Here is a 22,574-nt window from a genome sequence, read left to right as displayed (position 1 = left end):
AAGGACCAACGTGGCGTGTGGCGCCTGATGTACCCGGCGTGGTGCAGCCACGAGGCAAGTAAATAGACAGGCTGAATACACGCGCTACTCCAAGAGTATCTTGGGCATTGTCTCTCGGTCTCAGCAAGTATTGGACGAAGAGACTGTCAACCAGATATCGCGTGTCGTCGCAGCCAGCCAACCAGAGGCGACTCGGGCGCCCAAGGCCGTGTGGATCCAGGGGCCCCGCTACTGGGACAGGGGTGCAGCGACAGCCGAAGCCGCGCCCGCAGTCAGCCATTCATTGTTTTGGGCCAGGACTCTGGAAAACACGCCCGAGTAGTCGCCAGCTAGCATCCCGTATCCACCCAAATATATTCCTACCTGCATGCGCCCAGCCGAGTGAGAGCCCTGATGCACACTGATCATGGCGCCGCTTGAACAGCAATGGGTCAAGGTCCAGCAGAAGACATTCACCAAGTGGTACGCTGCAACCCCCGCCGCTGCCCCGGCCCCGACACTACTACTCACACCGCTGCAGGCTGAACAGCAAGCTCAAGATCCGCGAAGTTGAGATCAAGGACCTCATCATCGACCTCTCGGACGGTGTACGTGCCCCGCTTGGCCCCCAACATGGCCTCTCCCCGCATCACGTCCTAACGCCCCCTAGATCATACTCATACACCTCCTCGAGATCCTCAGCAACGAATCCCTCGGCCGCTATGCCTCTCGACCCAAGCTGCGCGTGCAGAAGTTTGAGAACGTCAACAAGTCGCTCGACTTCATCCGGAGTCGGAGGATCCAGCTTACCAATACCGGTGCCGAAGATGTCGTCGACGGCAACAGCAAGATCATCCTGGGTCTGATATGGACCCTCATTCTGCGCTTCACCATCAGCGACATCAACGAAGAGGGTCTCAGTGCCAAGGAGGGTCTGCTGCTGTGGTGTCAGCGGAAGACGGCCTGCTACGATGAGGTCGAAGTGCGTGACTTCTCTACGAGCTGGAACGACGGACTGGCATTGTAGGTGGAGCACTCTTTGGTGGGAGACTGGGCTAACAACAGACAGCTGCGCCCTGCTCGACATCCACCGTCCCGATCTCATCGATTACGACAGCCTAGACAAGAGCGACCACCGCGGCAACATGCAGCTTGCATTCGATATCGCCTCCAAAGAGATTGGTATCCCCGACCTGCTGGATGTGGAGGACGTGTGCGACGTCGCGAAGCCCGACGAGCGTTCACTCATGACATACATTGCCTACTGGTTCCACGCCTTCTCGCAGATGGAGCGCGTGGAGAATGCTGGGCGGCGAGTCGAGAAGTTCGTCGCAAATATGCAGGGAGCCTGGCAGATGCAGAACGACTTCGAGCGACGCATGCGCGAGCTGCTAGACCAGATCGCCAAACAGCGCACACAATGGGAGGAGGCCAAGTTCGACGGGACATACGCAGACGCTAGGAACCAGTCGACCGAGTTCACCGCCTGGAAGCGCAAAAGCAAGCGAACATGGGTAGCCGAGAAGTCGGACCTGGTGGGACTACTAGGGAATATAAGGACGAAGTTGGCCACATACCGGTTGCGACCGTACGATCCGCCCGCGGAGCTCAGCCTCGAAGCACTGGACACCGCCTGGACGGGATTGATGAAGGCCGAGAGACAACGCTCCCAGGTCATCAACGAGACAATCAGAGACATCAAGAACGCTCTGCGGAAATCCTTCGCCGACAAAGCAAACGACTTCGCCCTGGCCCTCAACACACTCTCTACATCGATATCAGCGTTGGAAGGCGATGTTGAGGACCAGCTAGAGCACACAAAGGAGATCAGCAAGTCGCTTGCACCCCTGGACGAATACCTCAACCTCATAGCGTCCATCGACGAGCAATGCGCCGAAGCGAACATCGAGGAGAACGACTTCACAACATACACATACGACGAGCTAGAATACGAGCTGGGCTTGGTCCGTAGTTCGGTATCGAAGAAGCTTGCCTTCTTGGAAAACCAGATGGTGGCACGTAACATGACCAACCTCACCCCAATACAGCTTGAGGAGTTTGAATCAGTATTCAGGCATTTTGACCGCGATGTATCGAATTCGTTAGCAGAATTGGAGTTCTCTGCCGCATTGGCTAGTTTGGGCTTGGTGTACGACGAAGAAGAAATGCACGAGAGATTCCGCGAAACTAGTGGTGGCAAAGACTATGTTACATTCGAGCAGTTTATCCGATTCATGGTGGACGAAACCGAGGATCAAAATACCGCGGAGCAAGTCTTTGAGTCCTTCAAAGAGGTCGCCGACGGCAAGGTCAGTCTATACCCACCTCTTTCCCTCATTTCTCCATGTATCACCAGCTACTAACATTTCACCAGCCATACGTCACCGAACTCGACCTCCGCCACTCCCTCGTCCCCGACGAAGTCATCGACGACCTCCTCTCCACCATGCCCGAGCACAAAGGCCCAGATATGGCAGAAGACCGCGACATACCCAAATTCGACTACATCACATACATGCAGCGGTACATGGGCGCCGACCGCGCCAACGGCACCGCTCCCGAGCCGGAGGTCAACGGCGAGTAGAACACGACCGATCTCGAGCATAGGGTTCTTCTTACCCCGGCGTTTGTATAGCCAGCCGTCCGGGAACCAACACAAGAGTTTGGATAGGATAATAGCATGGATTGGATATTGAGATCGCTCAGCGGTGTATCGTTCGGTAGATTCTTTTCTTATGGTTCTTTTGCATGGTCAGTGGCTGGTTTTGGAGTCATGAGTCCGCTGTCTAAGTTGGTTATTGAGGTGGTATACACGGCTAGGATGGAGGATATGGATGAATTGGAATTGAATGGATTGGTTAGGCTCTTTGGAGTAAGGCGCGCGACTTGTTGCATGTTTGACGTTGATACCACGCAGATAGCTGAAGAATTATTGAAGTTAGTCGTAATCATGAAGTTGGCTGCCGGGGATGTTTGAGGTGTTAAGGTGCAGGGTGGGGCTGTTGTATGCTATGACAATTGCATGGAACCGGAGCCCTCGATCTTCTGCCGCTTCGCGTTTACCTCCTTTGACCACTCAGCAAAATGGACGCTATGTCCTGGTGTCGCCAGATCGCGATAGACGGCGAAATAAGGTGCGACAATGTAGAGGTTGACATATTCTTGACGGTTCTCTTCCCTCATCCAGGCATCGTGGACCATAGCACCATAAGTACCCAAAGCCATCAACACCAGGTTCAGAAGATGATCCTCGGAAGCAGGAGGCGTGCAATACTTTTCTGTAAATATGCCAGTGCTAACAAGCATGTGCTTGAACTGAGCCAGCGTAGGCTGACCCGCCAATGCCTTGACCAATGCATTGTGAGCGAATTCCTGGAGATGTTTGATATTCCAGTCATATGCTAGCTTGAAGATATCGAGGTGAACGTGAGCGAGGCACACATCGGAAGGAATAGCTTCAACGGAAGCGTCGGATTTAGGGTCCAAGTACATGAGCTTGTGGCGGTCGAGAGGAGTGATGATGCGGTAGGCCTTGTGGTGACGAAAGAAGTCCACCGTGGCGTCGATAGCGTACGCAGGCCAGTCTTCCATAACAAAGATCTGTTTCTATTTTCACACGTTAGAATCAATCCACTTGAAGTCGTGAGTGGACCCCTAAACCAGATGAACTCAAACAATTACATGCTTCTCAATCAGACCCCGCATGTTGGGTGAGTAGGTGGCGGCGACCTGCGCATGGCACTTCCACAGGCTTCTACCAGGACCAGGGATGGGAAAGGTCTGTGGCAAGGACTTGGCCAAGTCGGCCAGGCAGCTATGTAAGTTAGTTTGCGACCGTGAACAGAACGAGAAACACATACGAGTTGGTGATTTCGTGATCCGAACTCAAGTCTGACTTGCTGATCTCTCTGTGGTATCCAAGTTTGGCTAGGACCTTGTGGAATCCGCCACGAATAAACATCTTGATCTTCTGCGCCTCTGGACTGATAATATCCTCGTTATCGACGTCTTCGCCTTTGCGCTTGGTCCCGCGGGCTTCGGTGGGCAGTGAAGTCGCCATTGTTAGTATCGGCAGTGCGCGCAGTTCCTTCGCAGGGTCAGTGAAGAGGCAAGGCACAAGCGAGAGAGTCAGAATTGTCAAGGCAGGCGCCAAGATATAGTATAAACATAGTGGGGCTCGGTGTGGAGGTGCGGGAGTGAGTGAGAGCAAACGCTCGGGTGCGCCTATCGTAAAGCGTTGCCAGGTGAACGTGGACAGCGAAGCCGTATATGTAGCGGATGGCAATACATGTAGGTTGAAATTCTGTAAGACTTCATCGTCAGTTTGCAGGCTTTGACAATGTTCCACCGGAAGGATGGCTGAGTCGTACGCAACACATCGAGCTCCATGTATTTTTGCTTCCCAACTTTCGCGCCTGTTCGATCCCGTGTACTAATGCTCTTTTTTTAACATGTGTTTCTTTACATTGCAGCAAGACAAGGCAAGCTAAACTACATTCTAAGACTATAACTGCGTTTTAAAGGCATCTATTCTATGCTATTATTGCATTACTACATTTGCGTAGCTAAGGCCTGTAGTATTAGTTTAATTAGAGAATGCGATGCGGTATACTAGTCTAGGATACGCTAACAAGATGTTATAACTAGAGAGATAACATAGATAAGAGCAGCAATGTCTTTACTAAGCACGAACCGAGAAAGAAGTGAGGTGTCTGCCTTTCGATCTAGTGTTTCTGCTCGATAGCATTGCGGTGTGGTTACAGCAGAGAAGAGCCGCAGACTTATAACTTATTATGTCTGAGGGCTGTGTAAACGATCCGGAAAGTGAAATTCCAAGAAGTGAGAAAAGGAAGAGACTGAATCCAAAGACATTGATTGGATTGAGATCTAGGTAGAGGTGTTGGTTCGAGGCTGGGATAGAACGATGGGGTGGCGTTGTTTCGGTCTCTTTTTGCGTCGGTGTGTAGGTGTGGGCGGAGTTAGAGGCAGAGTGAAGGTAAAGGCGAAGATAAGACGGCAAGAGCGTCCAGCTTTGATTTATTTTGGAAAAGTAGAACGTGTCTAACAATAGTAGTATCTTCATCGCTCTATCAAATTAGCGCTTGATCTCTTAATATCTTTCTTGTCCTACTGCCGCGCACAACTTGTGGTTTGATGTCCACACTTACCTTCACCTCGAGTTCCTTGCGCGTCGCTGCCTAGCCTTCCGCGAGTGGGGTTAGCGTCAGTCTGTGCTTCCCAATCTGGCTACGAGCAGTTGCTCTTTCCCTACCAGATACCTAGGTACTCTCCATCCTACTCCCCCACTACGAGTCACTGGGACCGCGATAGAGCCCAGATTGTTAAGCGCCAGCTCGGCGGCGAAAACCACTACTATCCGTGGTGGATACAAGCACCCCAATAAGACTCACTTCATTGCACTGCAACGAAACCACAAGGTAAAGTCTACAGAAAATCCACAATACTTCGAAGCTAATCCAGGACTTTGAAGCTCCACGATCAAGCATGACGAACGCGCAATCCCGACCCCTGGGGTTCCTCGACTTGCCTACAGAATTGCGACTGATGATGTATGAGCTTCTGCCGAACCGTACCATTCGTACTCGATATGTCAAGCGCAGCAGCGACGGAACGACTGAGAGCAGCTTCACTATCATCACGTACACCGCACCTACCGCTATCTTGGCCACCTGCAAGACCATCAACAGCGAAGCAGCAACCATCCTCCTCAAGACCACACAGCAACTACTACCCGGAAGAGTCGTCGAGCGGTTTCCTTATCTCACTGGCACTGCGCCCAAGATCGAGGCGGAAATCCCCGCTTTCTATATCCTCAGTGCGCGGAAAGGAGTGGTCAAGGCAGCCATTGACTGGTACGCTTGCCTTCAGACGACCTCGTCCTCCGACTTCAATACCTTCTTGAATTCTCATGGGTACAATATGTTCTCTCTCCTGGAGAAACACGGATACATGACGGAGGGTGGAACATGAGAAGAAGGAGTTTGTCATCTACTCAACTTCATCCGCAAGTCTGGGTGCGTACTCCACCTTCGCCGCACGTTGCTGAGTGACGTACATTTGGAGGATGATATCGACCCGCGGCGGTTTGCCCACCCTTCCCGCATCTTTCACATTGCCGTTTCGAAGGGCGCCAGAGATCAGATGGACACAGTCAACGCGGTCAAAGACTTCGGTAGAGCTTTAAGCGTACTTGACTCCACACGCGACATTCGTGTCAGTATTCACGCCCTTGCCTCAGCATCAGAAGAGACCAATGCCGCGGTCCGCGCAGGCGGTACGAGGGTTGTGCTCGAAATTAGTGAAGACCGGCGCGATAGACACTATTACGTTACTTCAGTCCTCGCATTAGGCAAGACAATGCTAACAAGGTATGGAAGGAGGATTACAACCGATTCTGGGGCGAGGGCGAGTGGAAGCTCTGAGAGACCATACAGATGTCATAGTGATCAAGGCTGAGGAAACGGCGTTCAACGCTCCTAGAGGCTTTGCCCTACCCGGTAGTCGGCACGCCTGATGTGTATGCTCCTGAACGAGATATCAGATCTCGAGGAGACTTCATGTGAACAAGCCATTCTGGCGATCCATAAAAAGTGTAGCACAATTAATCGATGCCTACATCCCAACCTTTCCCATCCTAACCAACTCATCAATTAACCCCCAACAAATCCGGCAACTCAATCAACTCCCTCTGCATCTCACTACACATCTCCAAAAACTCCCTCTTCTCCATCTCCGTCGCAAACTCAATCTTCGCCCCGCTGATAACCTTCCCCTTGTCCACACTCTTCCCAGCCCCCACTTTCTCCTTACCTTTCCCTGTAACAGAAGCAGTGGTAGCTTCCGCAAAACTGTCCTTCCTCATCGCGCGATCACCCCGATCAATCGGTACTCTCAGCCCTTTGATCTTCACCTCTCTGTCCCCACCGTCTTTCACTTTGATAGGGTTGACGGAGGAGTTGAGGTAGAAGGCTAAGTAGCCGTTTCGGAAGTCGGCGGAGAAATGGATGAGGGCGATGATGGCGCCTGTGTCGTTATCTTCCCATATGCGGAGGTTCTCCAGGCCGCACATTTGCTCGGCGTAGGAGAAGGATTTGGAGAGGCCTTCGTGGATGCGCATTGTTTTCTCTGTGCGGAATGTCGCAAGGAGGATGCGGCCCATTAGTTCGTTTTGGAAGAGTGCGGCCGCTGAATACGCAGTTAGTCATCGTCCTCTTTCTTAGATGCTGTTTCAGTAGTCTACCTTGTGGTGAGTCAAAGACGTAGTTGACCCAGCTTGTCTTTTCTACACGCACTGGCCGATTGCCGTGCTTGACGTCGTGAAATATGAGCTCGCAGAGGACTGTGATGGAGGCTTTGGCGGGGTTGAAGTAGCTGGAGTACGGTATGTACATCTGGTCGTCTTCCATACGTAGCTCCACGCGGGTGGTGTTGTCGTCGCTAAACGCCCATACGGATGTCACGACGCGCACTGTCTTCGTCTCAGAGTCGGTTACGCGTTTCCGTACTACGGCGATCCTGCACTCTTCGGAAGCCTGAATCATTTCGACGTCTCTGGGGTCGTCCTGGTTTATCCGGTGCGAGTATTCGACGAGCGAACCGCGACTTTCTGTAGTTAGCATTGCTAAACACGTACACTAAGAAGAACGGACTGAGAGCAAAGTCGGCTTACACATCACATAGAATCGCTGAGTTACGGAAAGCTTCCTTCTCGAAGGCGGCTTTTTGACTGGTAGTGGTTGAACTTCGGTGAAGTTTCATAATCTCTGGTTGCAACGAAGGATAAGGGCTTAACATGGCATGCGATGTTTGAGTAGGTGTTCTTTCGAGTTCATAGAGTGAGCCGAGCTTCATAGCCGGAGGTGGGAGTAGCGTATGATGCCGATTGTCAGCCTTTCGGCCAGGCTCGCATACTTCCGGTGTCCTTGGAAGAGGTGATGTTTTCTTGGTCGATGTCGAAAACTGTCCGCTCAGTCGAGAGTCAGGTAGTAACGAAGATGGACTTTGCCAACCGACTGAGCTGGTACCAGCGTCAGAAGATGCATAGCTACTGCTGGAGTATCGCAAAGATGAGCCGCCAAAGCTAAATTCCGACACACGTTTTTGAGCGGGTGAGGATGTTCTTGAGGCGGACACGACATCCGCCGGAGATGTCGGAACAGGAGCATCATCGTTGAATCTGACTATAGAGGACTGTTCGTGGGACTTTGGGCGCTGCGGGATCCGTGGCAAAGATATTTCGATATTTTGTGACCTGGGTGGAGATTCTGGGGGAGATAAAGCATGATACATCTGGCTCAATGGGTCGGCGTTTTCGGTGGTCGGTGAACGCGCAGGGTTCTTTGCTGGTACGGGTGGCACATGTGAAGTTTCTGGTGCAATCATTAGGTCCTCTACCATACGATGTACTTCGTCAAGCTGCTGATCGATGCTTCCAGCCAAGTGGTTCATGTTATCGATTCGCTTTGCCATTGGTATGACGGTGCTGTCCATACGAGCCATAGACTTGCTGCACCATGGTCAGTAGATGTGTGACATGGATTTGACAGCACTAGCCTTTGCAATGCTTCCGTCAACTCATCGATAGAGTTCGTATGTGTCTGTAAGATCTCTTTCAGATCTGCGAGATTTCCACCATCGGGAGTCCAGATCATCGTCCTGTATGAGGCTAATACCAGATCGCTCCACGAGCGCTCGATTGCGAACCCTCCAACTGTGCGGTGCTTCTTGATGACTTGGTATTGGTCGATCAGCGAGTCAAGATCATCTACTGTCCGTTGACAAGACCTTAGGATGGTGCCAACGCCATCTTTTATTTCCTGGTCAGTGTCCTGTAACAACTGCCGCACGGACTCCGTGTGCAGCGTCTCTGCCAACGATGCCAGTGATTTTGCGAGGCTGCCAATCTCCGTCTCAACATATTGAAGCTCCACTGGTGCATTCTTTTGGCAAGCAGAAAAGGTGCGTCCAATCTTCCAAGCCTTCTGCGATAGCACCAAGATGTCCCCAATGTTGGGGACGGTCATGGTGGCGGACGATGACGGGTCATGCACAAAGTTGAGCAATCAGCCAGGTAGTAAGACAGCGCACGGATGGGGATGTTGATAGCAATTCGAAGTGTCCATAAGGTCTAGAGAATAGGCAGAGAACATCCGGGGGAGCTCTCGATATACTGTGGACACGGGAGGCGTGGGGGCTATGCAATGAGGATTCGCAGCACAAACTAGAGCAGGCCCAGCGCCGTGCGCCTGGGATATAAGACTCCATAACGACTGCCCGCGTGTATTGTGGGGACCGGTGGCCGGGTGTTCCAGTTCGCAGAGGTTGAGAATGGAGGAGCATGGGTCGCGATGCTCGACCGGGATACCACGTGGGTCAGGTAGCGTCTCGCCATTGGCGTCAACCGCACAACCGGCATTTGCCCCGCGTAGCTGTCAATACCTGCCAACCGGCGCTGGGCTCAATGAGGACCGACATGCGCGCAAGCTTAGACTCCGCAAGTTCCAGCAATTGTGACACGCATGCGCAAGACGAATGTGTTTGGTGCAAAAAGCGGGCTACCACTCGGACCGGGCAGCCATGGCACCGGCCGTCCTGCAGGGTACCGTCAATTCGTATTAAGACTTTGGTATACATGTACAAATCCCGCCTTCTGTGGGATACGTTTTGCCGACTTCCGTGCAACGTGATAGAGTAGAGGAATTTTCGAACACATGGTACTTGTATAGCCCATCTTCCCGACCATCACGGTCCAAATCATACCCGAGAATCCATGCGCCTAGAGTGTGTAGTATTGTACAATGAATCGCAAATCGTTGTTGTCATATCGTCGTTTGGTTCTTATGCGAGGGGAGAGAAAAGACTAGAGGGGTCAGCGAAGTTCCCCAATGTACATCGTCCATGATGGAGCGATATTTTGAGGAAGAGGTTCAGAACAGAAGCGAGCGACTGAAAGAGCAGAAAGACCGTAATCCCCGTAGATGCCTTGGTCTTCCACTGACACTGCTAGGCTGGCCCGTTATGGCTTTGGTGTAATCTTGTAGGAACAAGATCACAGTCTCTTTCTCATAGTCTGCTTCCAGGCTTCGGAAGTCGCCAGGCTGAATTCCACAGCCGGCGAAGTTCTTCCCCATTGTGAAGAGCGACGTCGTGCTGGTATAGGAATGGCGGAAATAGGCGGTGTACTCACCGGATGAGGGAAGGCTTAGGCTCGCTTCGGGAGTATCCGAGGTATAGGATCAAAGGCAGGTAGCCGTAGTGAATAGCAACGCGGGAGACATCGATGATGCGCGCGATGCGCTCCTGTATTGAGTCAACGGAAGCCCGATCTACATGTACTTGACGTATTGACGGACCTTGGACTCTTCTGACAGCTGGTACATATTGAGTATGTAGTCGGCCTGGGGTTGAGGTGGTCGAGTTGTATGCGGTAATGGGTGAAGGCGGGCCCAGCGAACGAAGTTGCGATGATGCGTAAAGCTCAAAGTTTTGGGATTAGCCGCATGCGTGTTAGCGCAAGCTCAGACTGGAGCTCCAATATCTTCGAGACGCCTTCACTTCGTTCCTGAACACCAATTCCCATTCACGACGCCTCACGACCCCAACTAAATCGTCCGGATTTCTATTGCGACCCAGGATCCAGAGTTTCGAGCCTATAGACAGCAGCCCTTCAACATGTCGGCCCCGAGTGCGCGTCACTGGTAAGTTGCAGCATTCGGAGTAGCGAACAAGTAGCGAACATGAACTCACGAATGCGCAGGGAACAGAATAAAGAAGCCACAGTCTACGTCGGAAACCTTCATGAGCGCATCACGCCCCGCATCCTTCACGAGCTGATGCTCAACGCCGGCCGAGTACGAAATGTCAACATGCCCGTCGATCGCGTCAACGGCCAACATCAAGGGTTCGGTTTCGTCGAGTTCCACACGGAAGCAGAGGCAGATTACGCGCCCAAGATCATGAACAACGTTGCGCTATACGGAAGTCGGATACGTGTCAACAAGGCGTCCGCAGATAAGCAGAAGAATGTTGAGATTGGCGCAGAGCTGTTCATTGGTAACCTTGATCCTGGAGTGGATGAAAAGACACTGTACGATACATTTGGCCGCTTCGGACCGTTGGTGAATGCGCCAAAGGTCGCGCGCGACGACATCACGCAAGCATCCAAGGGATACGGGTTCATCTCCTACGGCGACTTCGAATCCTCAGATGCGGCTATCGCGAGCATGCACAACCAGTACATCATGAGCAAGCAGATCACGGTTCAATACGCATACAAGAAAGACGGAAAGGGTGAGCGGCACGGAGACGAAGCGGAGCGTATGCTCGCGAAACAGGCCAAGGCCCACGGAGTTGCGCCTGCTGTGCAACCTCTGCCCGCACATCTTTTCCAACTTCCACCAGGTGCTGCACCGAGTGGACCAGCCATGGGCATGGATGGACGTGGCATGCCCGGCGCACCAAGCGGACCTGGAGCAGGATATGGACCCCCTGGCGGACCTCCCGGCGGACCTCCTGGTTACGCTCCCAACGGTCCTGGAGGCTATGGCCGACCTCCTTCCGCAGCTCCAGTTGGCCATCCAGGTCTTCCACCACCCCCATCTGGCTTGCCTGCTCGCCCACCAAGCGGCGCTCCGACGAACTTCTTCCCTCCTCCGCCCGGCTTCAACGGCCCACCGCCAGCCTTCGGCGGTCCCCCAGGTTTCGGAGGGCCTCCCGGCTACGCTCAGGCACCGAGGTAGAGAGAAGAGACGCGAAGGGATCAATGACAATCACGTTGAATATGGGCGTTGTAGCTTGAGCAGTCTCCAAGATGCTAGAACCAGTACTTCAGCGAGCCAGGGGATCAGGCCTGCCGGTATAATAGCCGTCCGCAGAAATCGCGGAAGTCATGGCCTTTGATCGACATGAAGCAGCATGAGACGATAGCGTCACGATTGGGAGGCATGATGTTCACCAGGCTTCGAGTCGATTAAGGGAAAACATCAAAAGTGTATTCGAAAAGGCGCTGAACGGTCAGCGGAAGAAAGACGCAGGACTCGGAAAAATAGAGGACACAGGATATCTGGCGTCCAAATCCGTACTCGCAGAAAGATACCCGCCAAGAGCATGTCAGACAGAGATAGGCCACTGAAGGCAACAAAGGAAATGTAGTAATGTGTCCAAACCCCATACAAAAGAAAGAATTACGAAAGAGCCCTGTAAATGAAAACCGCCATTGAACCCAGTCGTTGCAATTATGAGAAGCTGACAAACTTGGGGTCACGGGGTATCCCATCTGCTCCAATGTTGTTCTTCTTGAACCTCTCCTGCATGTATATTCTGCGTGCCTCGTCGAAGTCGCAGCCGCGTCTCTTCATAATGCGCATAACCTCCTTCTTCCCCGCGTCGTCCAAGCCTTGGCGCGAGTCGCCGGCTTCCACGTTCCCACTCAGGTCAAACGCTGAGGACGAAAGGCCGGCTTCGATGTCGTCGCGGAACGAGGATGGGAGGCGCGTGTAGATGGGTCCGGGGATAGGCAGAAGGTGTATCCAGCGGTGCCGGGTGAAATAGGCAGCTGCGCAGTGTTAGTGTGGCGCAGGAGGTGTTCACTAAGGCAACATACCTGTCGCAATCACCAGAACGAAGAGCGAGACGGAGTAGAGGATGTAGGCCATGATGAAGGTTGCTTCCGAGGCTGCACGAGAGGTCTATAGCGTATGCGACAGAGCGGAGGTCTTCGGGAGTGCGGGAGGGAGCTGCTCGGCGCGACAAAGGAGTTGGTGATGAATACAAAAGAAACGGATGTGAAGTAAATTCAGCGGTAGTGTGGAGATGAGCGCCTCTGAAGCCAAGGCATTAGGGGAGGTTGATGCAAGACAACGATGGTTTGTAACCACGGAGTCGCGGACAAGAACGCTCGGCTGCACCGCCTCACGTCGCGTTCATGCATCGTCACTTCCGCTCCGCTCTTGGCGTCGGCGCGCATGTTGATCCATCCCCGAAACACGCACTAAGCGCATGCGGTAATGCAGACGAGGGCCCTCGATTCAATATTGGCGAACTTTCCCAACGTCAAGCAATCGACATCGTCCGTATCCACATTCCATACAGACACAATGGCCACCACTATCTCGCACGATCTTGCCTGGGAGGTTACCAGTGAGTGAAAGACTGGGACGCGCATTGGGAGGGACTGGGGTTGACATATGGCAGAGGGACGCAGCTCCACGCTCGTCAAGAGGGCGAACGGTGTCCAGTTCTCGCGCGATCCTCTTAACCTGAGGAACGTCTACAGCCGCAAGGTATGCATGGAGATTGGATTCCTGGGATCAGTTGACTAATTCTGCTCAGAACGAGGGCTCCATTGCCAACAAGGTACGATTACCAGGAACCACGAATGCGCCGCGCGCACATGCGAACCAACACAAGACACGGTATTGACAACGTTGGAATAGGCTATCGGTGTTATTCCCGGCCCCGAGGGTGGTGTCACTCTTCTCATCAAGAAGGCCGACAAGCACCACCAGCCCGCATCTGCCATCCAGACCACCACCTTCGGCCCCAGCAGGTCCACCCGCAAGTACGTCTTCTCCAAGCCACGGCTGTCCTCGCTCGACTGCGCCGATACTGCATATCAAAGACCGCTCGCTGACCAACGTAGGACATACTCCGCCATCGTCAACTCCACCACCAAGCGCAACTACCGCCCCGACCTCCGCCAGGACGCCGTCGCTAAGGCCTCCGCCATCCGCAAGAGCCAGAGGCCCGTCAAGGAGTCCAAGCCCACCAAGGCCAGGGGTGCCAAGGCTCAGGCCGCTGCCACCGAGGCATAGATCATGAAATACTGAAGAGCGTGGTGCATGTGAATTGGTTCGGAGTTTTACTTCATTCGGTTCATCATCTTCTGTGGGATTCGGAGCTCATGAAAGAAAATGAGCATGGGTTGCATGAACGAATAAAGCTAGAGTCTTCACGACGAATCGACTCGGCGAGAAATGAATATGCTTCGAAAACCAAATCCTGGTGTGCACAATGCCCTCGTGATGGGTGTGGCGTTATGGATGTTTTCCAAGTGTCACCAAGATGTTGCATGTCCGTGACGCCAGATCGCTCACATGCACAAAGCCCCCTGAGTGTACTTTCAACACAACATGCAGTCGCATTTCAATGTCTGTGGAGACTAAGTGTGACTTGTGGTATAGATGCGTAAGCACGAAATATTTCCAGTGAGCCAGTATATAGAACGCAGGGTGTGCGAACATGGCCTTTCTAGGATGAGCATGGACAAAGGGATTCAATCAATGAGGAAAGTGACAGCTAGGCGTGATAGAACAGAATGCGCTTTTGGTCAGTGAGTACACATAGAATACCCAAGTTTCGATTCGAGCGAGTCTTTACGTGTTGGCATAGTGCCAGCTGATACATACCGTGATCTCGGGCCATGGTTTTGTACTTAAGTATACCAATTCGGACAGTGTTAATGGGTTCTGGATGATTGCAGGAGCTTATGTAAGCAGCCTTGATCTATTCGCCTGCCATGTGCCGTAACTAAAATAGCCCCTCCAGGGCTGGCTAGCCGCCCGCACATGAGTTTGCAGCACGCACAACTTTTGCCTGGCCAGGTGATAACGCAGCAAGAGGTCGAAGCGGCAGCCGTTTCTGCGCAGTCAACAATAATGCAAATATAGATTGTGTTGTTTTCCGTTTTCCCATCGAATCACCTACTCAACCATCTCGGTTGCTCAATCTTCAGTAGTATAGTGGTCAGTATTTCCGCTTGTCATCTTCACAGACAACTCGCGGGAGACCGGGGTTCAATTCCCCGCTGGAGAGCATTCCATGCATTCTTTTTTTGCTTCGGGTGGGCTTCTGCACCATGGCCATGAAAGTCAATTCGGGGGGAAACTCGTGACGATGTTTTTTGCCCCGAGTAAGTAATGCACAATACCAAACTTTATAAGCCTGCAATAATGCCAGTAACTTCGTATGCGAGTAATAAGTTATAAGAAGGAACGTAAAGATTTTCACGATATGTACAAAAGTCTACTCTATCTTGACAGAAATCTACTCCATCGTTGCCGTAGTCCGTCGTCGCTTTCTGCTCCGTTGCGTGGGTGGGGACGGATTAGCAACGACCGTTTTATCGAGCGCTTCTTGAATCTTCCTTGCAGACCAGCCGTCGTCGGTTGGCGTCCAGCTCCTCAGAAAGGAGGCTGAGCCAGCATGCCAGATAAGCTGTTTCACGGTGCCCGGCGGTGCGACTAGTAAAATTTGGCATCTTCCCTTTGACACCATGCGAATTCGCGTCGCTACACGCTTTACGAACGTACTCATGCATGGAAGTGCATAACCCGGTCCGCCATGGTATGTGGGACTGGAATTGCAGTCCATGACTATTGTTGTGAGATGTGTAATAGGATATTGAAGCAGCGCTTCCCGCCAACCATCAAGTTCTCTTGCAAGTTTCGGCTCCTCCTCTGTATACTCCAGCCAATTGCTCTCGGTACATTTGAACAGTTTCTGGTTCTCGGAGAACAGTTTCAACCTGATCTTCTTCGGCAATCTAGCTGGACTCTGTGGGGCTATCGCATCCTTGATCGTGTCTGTTGTTTGCTGGCTCTTGTGATTCGTGAGCAAGCCCGATAGTGCAGCATGCGTCTGGAACGTGACGCTTCGCTCTCGGAGTATTGTGGATATGGCTTCCTCACGAATCGCTTTGGAACAGCCGAGTAGTGGGATTGGCACCGTTTCGGTAATTGCATGGTACACGATCGTGGTGTCGGTGAGTGCATATGACCAGATGGCCTCGCGCAGTTCCACTGCTAGAATCGAAAGTGTTCCGAGTGGATTCTGTCCTGACTCCATGTCTATTCTGGACGAATGGTGTTTGTAGTGGTTTCCCCAACGTTGCTCAGGTGGGACCAGGTTCTTTGTTCGACTACGCCGTCACCGTGCAGTCGTTCACGCCAACTCTTTCGGGAAAGTTCAAGTTTAAGCTCAACGCCGCAAGATGCTGTCCAAATCCACTCGTGTCGCGAAAGGGCTATGTGTGGCTGAAGAGTGAAAAGCTGTTGAGGGGGAGAGCCGAGCAAGCGGAACGCTGCGGGCCGCGGGCGTGGACCAATCCAGCGATGGTCATGCACTAGCCGCTAGCGAATCGCCCGTCTTCACCTAGGCAGTCGCGATGTTCAGCAGTTGCATACACCCTTGACCCGAGATCTCCCCTTATCAGTATACTTTGAGCCTGGCGATCGATCCGATCGCCTCTGCGATGGGAGTTTTTCGTGACGAACGCACACGCAGGGATGGGCCGGGTATCACAAAGCCCTTGTCTCACAGATCCATCAAACTGCCCAATTGCCGAGCGGCCTCGTCCATACACGTTGCCCGTACAGGGCCTCGCCTGGCCGGTCAAACGCGGCCGCATTCTCGCTGAAGCGCTACGCATGGCAGCATATTTTGACGAGCTGGCGCAGAGCATACCTTGCAGGCGGGCCGTTTGTCGCGTAGCGATTGGCTATACAATAGCCCTTCTCAGAAGCGACTTCATCCTGATTAACGGTCTAGCTCCCAGCGGCAGCTAGTGGCTTACCGCATGTTTCCTAGGACTGCCGTCTGATCCACCGCTGCTCTCACTAGATTGCCAGTACAAGGCTGAGTGCTGCCTCAATTCCAGCTCTCCGTCTACCGGCTTGTCCACTGGTACGCGCTATAACCACCATACAACAGCATGTCGTGGACTCCGGTGGACTTCAGCTGTGTCCGCTACTCGGCGGTAGAGGGCACACACTACTTTCATGACTCCGCCTTTCCTTCCTCGATACAGTTCTTGCTGTCCGGTCGCTGGGAGCCTTGGGACGTCAGCTACGTGAAGTAGTACGTCGCGCGTCTTCTCCAGATATCACCCGTAGTGAGACTAACGTATCGAAGCAAGGCTCAAGATCCGGATGTCCGACGCGTTGCAGAAGAAGCAGAGTTGCGACTTATCCGGGATCCTTACTCTGGATACATTCCATGGCCGTCTCCACCTCCCTCTGCTACAGGGCCTCCACCACTAGCTCCCATATACGGCCAGGCTCCATCACAACCGATTGTCACCCATACTACGGTAGCAGGTCTCATGACACCTTCACCGTCAACGGTGGTTGAGAATGCTCTCCTCGGCTCGCCACGCGACCATAGTACGCCTTCGTCAGCAACGACAGCAACCGTGTATGCTTCCCCGTACGCATTTCAAGCTGCGGCGCCAACTGGCGCCACCCAAATACCGCCAGAATCGACTCCCACTGTCCAAGCAGCTCCTGAAAACAATATGCGCCCATCTTCGCAGTACATCGATCCCGCCTTACATGATCCGACACCAAACCAAGCAGCACCTCTACCAGCCATCCTTTCGAGAACGAGAGAGACGAAGATTCTGCTTTCCATTGACGGTGACGGTATCCGGGGCTTATCTGCTCTCCTTTTAGTTGAATCGCTCGTCAATGCGATTTGCGTCAAAGTCGGGCAGCGCTTAGACAGCCACCAGATTTTCGACTTGACAGGTGGCAGTTCTCTTGGCGGTATAATAGCCATCATGCTATGTCGATTGCGCATGCAAGCCCACAGAGCAAGAGAAGCTTACAAGCAGATCGCCAAACAAGTGTTCGACAATAAAAGGGCCTACTTCAGATATCTCGACCCTCATGCACAGATACAGGAGCCTGACGACAGCGCGTTAGAGAACGAAATCAAGAGCGTGGTTCAGCAGGAGCTAGGCAACCCGGACGAAGTACTCCTAGATGGACGGCCCGACTCGGGCGACGTGTGAGTAAAGCCTATTCATCCGCGACGTACATACTGACTCGATAAAGTTTCGCAATTACGACACAAATGGATATCGGTACGTACTGGAGTGAGAAGCGTGGTAAAATTCACTAACGAATTGAAGGCACGAACAAAGCTGCTCTTATCCGATCATACCAAACACGGCGCATAACTGGACCGGACTTGGAACCGAACATGCCCATATGGCAAGCGATGAAGGCGACCTCAGCAGCCCCACGATACGTGCAATCCGAGCCAGGAGTTCCGCAACGCTTCGTAATCGAGAAAGGTCTCGTTGATCATGGGACTACAAAGAACAACCCAGTTCGCGACATCCTGTATGAATGTAGGAAGCTGTTCCGATATGCGAACGACATGATGATCATTGTCTCGGTCGGGACGGGCGTCGGCCTGAATCGCAAAAACGAGATTCCCGAAATGGCGAACAGCGTTGAGGATAGGAAGGCTGAAGCAAGATCGTGGGGTGATAGATTTGAGGCCGAACATGCTGCGTTGATGGAGCGCAACTGGATGAAGTACTTTCGGTTTGATGTGACGGGTTTAGAGGATGTGCCACTGGAGGAGTGGAGTCACGAAGAACTGATTAAGGAGAAGACTTCGGCATACCTCGCCCAGCCAGAGGTTGGACAGAAGTTCTATGCGTGTGTTGATGCGATAACGGCGCTGCTGTTGAGCCCGCAGGGGAGGTAGTCAGACAGGGCAACGGTAAATATGGCACAGCTGGTGGACGATAGTCGGTCGCAAAAGTGCTCCTAATAGTAATTCGATCCCCATGAGGTACGTGTCGGGTTTTACCCATCTATGCCGCGAATTACCACTCTCTGATCGGTGTTGCCAGGTCGCGTGCGCCTAGCGCGCCTGCCGTCCATTCGTGGGCCCGTCCACCACGTGTCGACATCCTTTCACACTCATCTCCTAAACAACTGCTTGGGTGCATGACATCACGCAAACCGGCATCAAACTCCGCGCCAGGCACTCTGCATGTATCGACTGTATGAGCAGGATCCGACTTCCTGGTCGACGCCGCGTAACCGCAGCGTACAGAACGCCTATGACGCCATGCCTCATTCCTTCTCTTGGCCCAACACCCGCATCGACCAAACATGGGAAACATCACGCACATCGCATTCCCCATCATCGGTCGATGCACCCTTATTTACCCCGCGATCAGTTGATTACTCTTGGCTGCCACGGCTGTGTATGCCTTGGCTCAAAATGACAAGCCTCACATTGGCGGAGTAAGCTTACCGAAGATGTAACCAGCCGCCTCTTGACATCAGAGGCACGGAGTAACGGGCAGCCTGATGTCGCGTAGAGGGTGAGCGAAAGGCGAAGAGGCGTATGCACTGTGGGCGAGATGGTGTGAAGTATATCTCGTACACTTCTTCGTTTTCCGCCTTTCACACCCCTTTCTCTCAATCATCCTCCTACGTACGTGCGGACTCAAATATGGCTACCGTAGACGATGGCAAGCCGACAGCTGTGCCTGACACAGAGCGCGACCCCAACTATGGCGAAGGCACAGAACTTGAGCAAGAGAAGACGGACCGAATCATCACAGGCGACAAAGTCGAGCTACAAGACAGTGATGCTTGGGACAAGCTTGGTTACTCGTTCCCAACTTGGCGCAAATGGTGAGTTGAGCTTATGTCTCTTGTCTGGATGCCGCTTTGCCGTGAGACCCGACCATTGTGGCTGCGCATGTCGAGAGCCTACCATGGGCTTACAACCTCCTCGCAATCACTCTCTCCGTGTTGCGATGTTCAATGTACGGCGCTGACAATGATTCCACGATAGGCAGATCCTCATCGTCGTCTTCTTCATCCAAATCAGCATCAACACGAATGCGTCCATGTACTCGCATGCCGTCAGCGCCGTGTCTGAACATCATGGTGTCAGCGAACAAGCAGCTCGCGTCCCACAGGCAGCGTTTTTGATCGCCTACGGTATCGGTTGCGAACTTTGGGCTCCCTGGTCAGAAGAGTATGGACGATGGCCCATCCAGCAACTCAGTCTGTTCCTTGTCAACCTCTGGCAAATACCAGCCGCTTTGTCGAAGAACTATGCGACATATGTGGTGGTCCGGACGCTTGGAGGCTTATCAACGGCTGGCGGCTCGGTCACGCTTGGTGTACTCGCCGACATGTGGGAGCCGGATGAACAAGAGTTTGCTGTCGCATTCCTAGTGCTATCATCTGTGGGCGGGTCCGTTGTTGGTGCGATCATCGGAGCGTTCGTAGAAAGGTGAGTAAATCATTAACAAGTTTTGTTGACAGTTATTGACTTAGCTCTCTAGGTACAAGTCGGTCGAGTGGATATTCTGGGTCCAGCTCATCATCGGAGGCTTCGTCCAGCTCGTTCACTTTGTCTGCAACCCCGAGACTCGCTCGACAATCCTATTGGACCGTGAGGCGAAGAGACGACGTAAGACAGGTGAAGACCCGAATATCTATGGCCCAAATGAGATCCGAGGTGGCCATAAGATGAGCTTCAAAGAGGTCGGCACTATCTTCTGGAGGTATGTAACGGCTTCAAGACTTGATGGCTTCGATGCTAATGATAAGATAGACCTTTCTACATGTTCTTTACCGAACCAATCGTCCTATGGCTCTCCCTCCTCAGTGGTTTCAGCGACGCCCTGATCTTCACATTCTTGGAGTCTTTCGGTCCCGTCTATGAACAATGGGGCTTTGGCGTCGTTGGCGCAGGTCTAGCTTTCCTTCCCATCTTGATCAGTTACTTCCTGGCTTACGCTTCATACATGCCGTCGATCATCAGTTTCCGGAAGAAACGACGACAGAATCCAGGATCAGTCGAACCGGAGGCTCGACTTTGGTGGTTACTGTTCCTCGCTCCGCTGGAGACTATCGGCTTGTTTGGGTTTGCGTGGACATCACTTGGCCCAGACTATGGCATTCCTTGGATCGCGCCGATGATCTTCTCGGCAATGGTTGGCATGGCGAACGTAAGTTTTGGAGCCTTTCATGGAGTGCTCGGTGTTCAGTGGCTAATACTTCCCAGTATGCAATCTACCAGTCTTCAATCGATTACCAAACCGCTGCATACGGCCCCTACGCTTCCTCCGCAACCGGTGGCAACGACCTCGCTCGTGATGCCCTGGCTGGTATCGCTTCTCTATACTCAACACCGCTTTACTCGAACATTCCCGGCCGGCCGTTGCAATACGCTTCCACTATCCTAGCGTGCCTTGCTTTTCTGGTTACCCTACCCATCTACATTGTCTACTGGAAGGGTCCACAGATCAGGGCCAACTCGAAGTTTGCGCAAAGTCTCGACCAAAGCCGGCAACAGAGAGACGAGAAGAGGAGGAAGAGTGTTCATCCGGGTGTAGAGGGGCCGCTGGGGGAGAAGGAGCAGAAGGTTCATCGAGAGAATGCGTAGATGTGGGAACCGGCGAAGATCGGATGGCTGCGAGCCAAGTGATTTGGCTGATGCTCTTGCTTCATATGACCTGCTAGTATTCTCGATAGAAAATTATACGATTGCTATATCTCTTGTTCTGGTCGAGACAGGACATGACTGCTTTAACTCAGCTATATCTTGAAATCCAGGACGAAGCCTCTTCGTGTCGTCTGGAATCGAACACCGTCGAACCCATCGTATTCCTATGTTTTCTATATTACTTCAGTTCTATCCAGCTTGGGACCCTGGCCCAAATTACTTTCACACCCGAAGTAATGCTGAAGATGAGATTCGGTCTCGCATTCGCAAGTTTGCGCAGGGCTGGCCCCATTCCCTCGTCTATCCGTCCGTAAGTATAGTTCAACAGTCCAGTCCACGACAAACTCAGTTCCCGCAGATTGGGTACCCATTCTGGATGCTCAGCGAGGGCCTCGAAATCGACTGGCCAGGGGTTTCGTAGATTTCCGGATAACTTTATGCTAAGGAGTGAAGGACACGAAGACATAAGTGCGAACAGGACGCTAAGACTGCGGCAATGGTCTAAGTGAGCGGACTGTAAACCGGGACAGTGGTGGATGAGATGAACCAGACTTTGCTCTGTGTGAAGTTTAGCTGTCTTGTGTCTTTTTTCTTCTTCTTCTTTAGTGTAGTTATAAAATCGAGGTGTTACTGGGTACGCTATCAGCACAGCTGCTTCTTGTAGAACATCAGGTAAAATTTCCGACTTACGTACCTTCAGAGTAAATATGCTTTATCCTTCCGTTCATTTCCACTGCCATGAGAGCGTCGTCGTCCATGCTTCAAGGTGTTAGCGGAATTTTTACCAAGAAAGACACGTCGAATCCTTTTGACTTACAAGCCTACATCGAGCTGTCGTTCCGGCCCACACCGATCGCATCTTATGCTCCTATCGTCGAATTCATTATGGCATTCCGGTTCCATAGCTGTGTGATCCTCGAGTGGAAGATGAATTGGTTTCCGCCATGTTTGGACATCAGTCAGAAGTGTAGCGGCGCAATCGCGCCCGCATAGACATCCACGGATATCATAGTCTCTTTCAAAGCCTTTCCTATCAACGTCAGAGCCATAAACCTCGCCTTTGCTTTCTTCAAGTACAGTGGACGCTATTGGTAGACTGGCAGGAGGAGACGGCGGTGAATCGCGGGTCCGTGTTGAGCATGACCGCGTCTTCACGCAACAGGATCGATTGGATATCTTCTTGCGCAGAGGTAGCTTTGGAGTTATCGCTATCACTGCCTTTGTAGCGGCTGCTAAAGCTTCGTCTCGTGAGACTACGGGGAAGCCTAGTTTGGCGTAGTTGCGTTTTGGAGTTACGTCCGTATTCT

General features: G+C 52.5%; 9 protein-coding genes and 1 non-coding gene across 10 annotated transcripts; 7 read left to right on the top strand and 3 right to left on the bottom strand.

The window, feature by feature from the left end:
• Window positions 1-406: 406 nt before the first annotated feature.
• J4E86_010619 (uncharacterized protein) lies at window positions 407-2,563 on the top strand (the record flags this gene model as incomplete). Its single annotated transcript, XM_051451115.1, has 5 exons — window positions 407-462; window positions 521-587; window positions 650-1,002; window positions 1,049-2,288; window positions 2,354-2,563. 5 exons carry the CDS (start codon window positions 407-409, stop codon window positions 2,561-2,563), a joined length of 1,926 nt encoding a protein of 641 aa, XP_051297778.1.
• A 425-nt stretch (window positions 2,564-2,988) lies between these two features.
• J4E86_010618 (uncharacterized protein) lies at window positions 2,989-4,039 on the bottom strand (the record flags this gene model as incomplete). The annotated part of the gene is made up of 3 exons (XM_051451114.1): window positions 2,989-3,585; window positions 3,661-3,793; window positions 3,840-4,039. 3 exons carry the CDS (start codon window positions 4,037-4,039, stop codon window positions 2,989-2,991), a joined length of 930 nt encoding a protein of 309 aa, XP_051297777.1.
• A 1,445-nt stretch (window positions 4,040-5,484) lies between these two features.
• J4E86_010617 (uncharacterized protein) lies at window positions 5,485-6,422 on the top strand (the record flags this gene model as incomplete). Its single annotated transcript, XM_051451113.1, has 3 exons — window positions 5,485-5,852; window positions 6,048-6,261; window positions 6,369-6,422. 3 exons carry the CDS (start codon window positions 5,485-5,487, stop codon window positions 6,420-6,422), a joined length of 636 nt encoding a protein of 211 aa, XP_051297776.1.
• Window positions 6,423-6,646: 224 nt separating this feature from the next.
• J4E86_010616 (uncharacterized protein) lies at window positions 6,647-9,023 on the bottom strand (the record flags this gene model as incomplete). Its single annotated transcript, XM_051451112.1, has 5 exons — window positions 6,647-7,185; window positions 7,241-7,606; window positions 7,912-7,959; window positions 8,097-8,506; window positions 8,575-9,023. The coding sequence occupies 5 exons, from the start codon at window positions 9,021-9,023 to the stop codon at window positions 6,647-6,649; spliced, it is 1,812 nt and encodes a 603-aa protein (XP_051297775.1).
• A 1,648-nt stretch (window positions 9,024-10,671) lies between these two features.
• On the top strand, window positions 10,672-11,738 carry J4E86_010615 (uncharacterized protein; the record flags this gene model as incomplete). The annotated part of the gene is made up of 2 exons (XM_051451111.1): window positions 10,672-10,697; window positions 10,757-11,738. The coding sequence occupies 2 exons, from the start codon at window positions 10,672-10,674 to the stop codon at window positions 11,736-11,738; spliced, it is 1,008 nt and encodes a 335-aa protein (XP_051297774.1).
• A 495-nt stretch (window positions 11,739-12,233) lies between these two features.
• J4E86_010614 (uncharacterized protein) lies at window positions 12,234-12,653 on the bottom strand (the record flags this gene model as incomplete). The annotated part of the gene is made up of 2 exons (XM_051451110.1): window positions 12,234-12,553; window positions 12,602-12,653. The coding sequence occupies 2 exons, from the start codon at window positions 12,651-12,653 to the stop codon at window positions 12,234-12,236; spliced, it is 372 nt and encodes a 123-aa protein (XP_051297773.1).
• Window positions 12,654-13,094: 441 nt separating this feature from the next.
• J4E86_010613 (uncharacterized protein) lies at window positions 13,095-13,811 on the top strand (the record flags this gene model as incomplete). The annotated part of the gene is made up of 5 exons (XM_051451109.1): window positions 13,095-13,137; window positions 13,192-13,280; window positions 13,330-13,353; window positions 13,434-13,558; window positions 13,640-13,811. The coding sequence occupies 5 exons, from the start codon at window positions 13,095-13,097 to the stop codon at window positions 13,809-13,811; spliced, it is 453 nt and encodes a 150-aa protein (XP_051297772.1).
• Window positions 13,812-14,724: 913 nt separating this feature from the next.
• J4E86_010612 lies at window positions 14,725-14,811 on the top strand. The gene has a single exon. It is a non-coding gene; the product is annotated as a tRNA-Asp (tRNA).
• Window positions 14,812-17,554: 2,743 nt separating this feature from the next.
• Window positions 17,555-18,495, top strand: J4E86_010611 (uncharacterized protein; the record flags this gene model as incomplete). Its single annotated transcript, XM_051451108.1, has 3 exons — window positions 17,555-17,784; window positions 17,832-17,860; window positions 17,909-18,495. 3 exons carry the CDS (start codon window positions 17,555-17,557, stop codon window positions 18,493-18,495), a joined length of 846 nt encoding a protein of 281 aa, XP_051297771.1.
• A 759-nt stretch (window positions 18,496-19,254) lies between these two features.
• J4E86_010610 (uncharacterized protein) lies at window positions 19,255-21,207 on the top strand (the record flags this gene model as incomplete). Its single annotated transcript, XM_051451107.1, has 5 exons — window positions 19,255-19,439; window positions 19,603-20,049; window positions 20,102-20,323; window positions 20,374-20,770; window positions 20,827-21,207. The coding sequence occupies 5 exons, from the start codon at window positions 19,255-19,257 to the stop codon at window positions 21,205-21,207; spliced, it is 1,632 nt and encodes a 543-aa protein (XP_051297770.1).
• Between the last annotated feature and the right edge of the window lie 1,367 nt (window positions 21,208-22,574).

Source organism: Alternaria arbusti (genome assembly GCF_024043155.1).
Source record: "Alternaria arbusti strain BMP 1465 chromosome Unknown scaffold_23, whole genome shotgun sequence".
Taxonomy (NCBI): Eukaryota; Fungi; Ascomycota; class Dothideomycetes; order Pleosporales; family Pleosporaceae; genus Alternaria; species Alternaria arbusti.
Note: the sequence above shows the minus strand (reverse complement) of the source record. Positions and strands in the feature narration are given on the sequence as shown.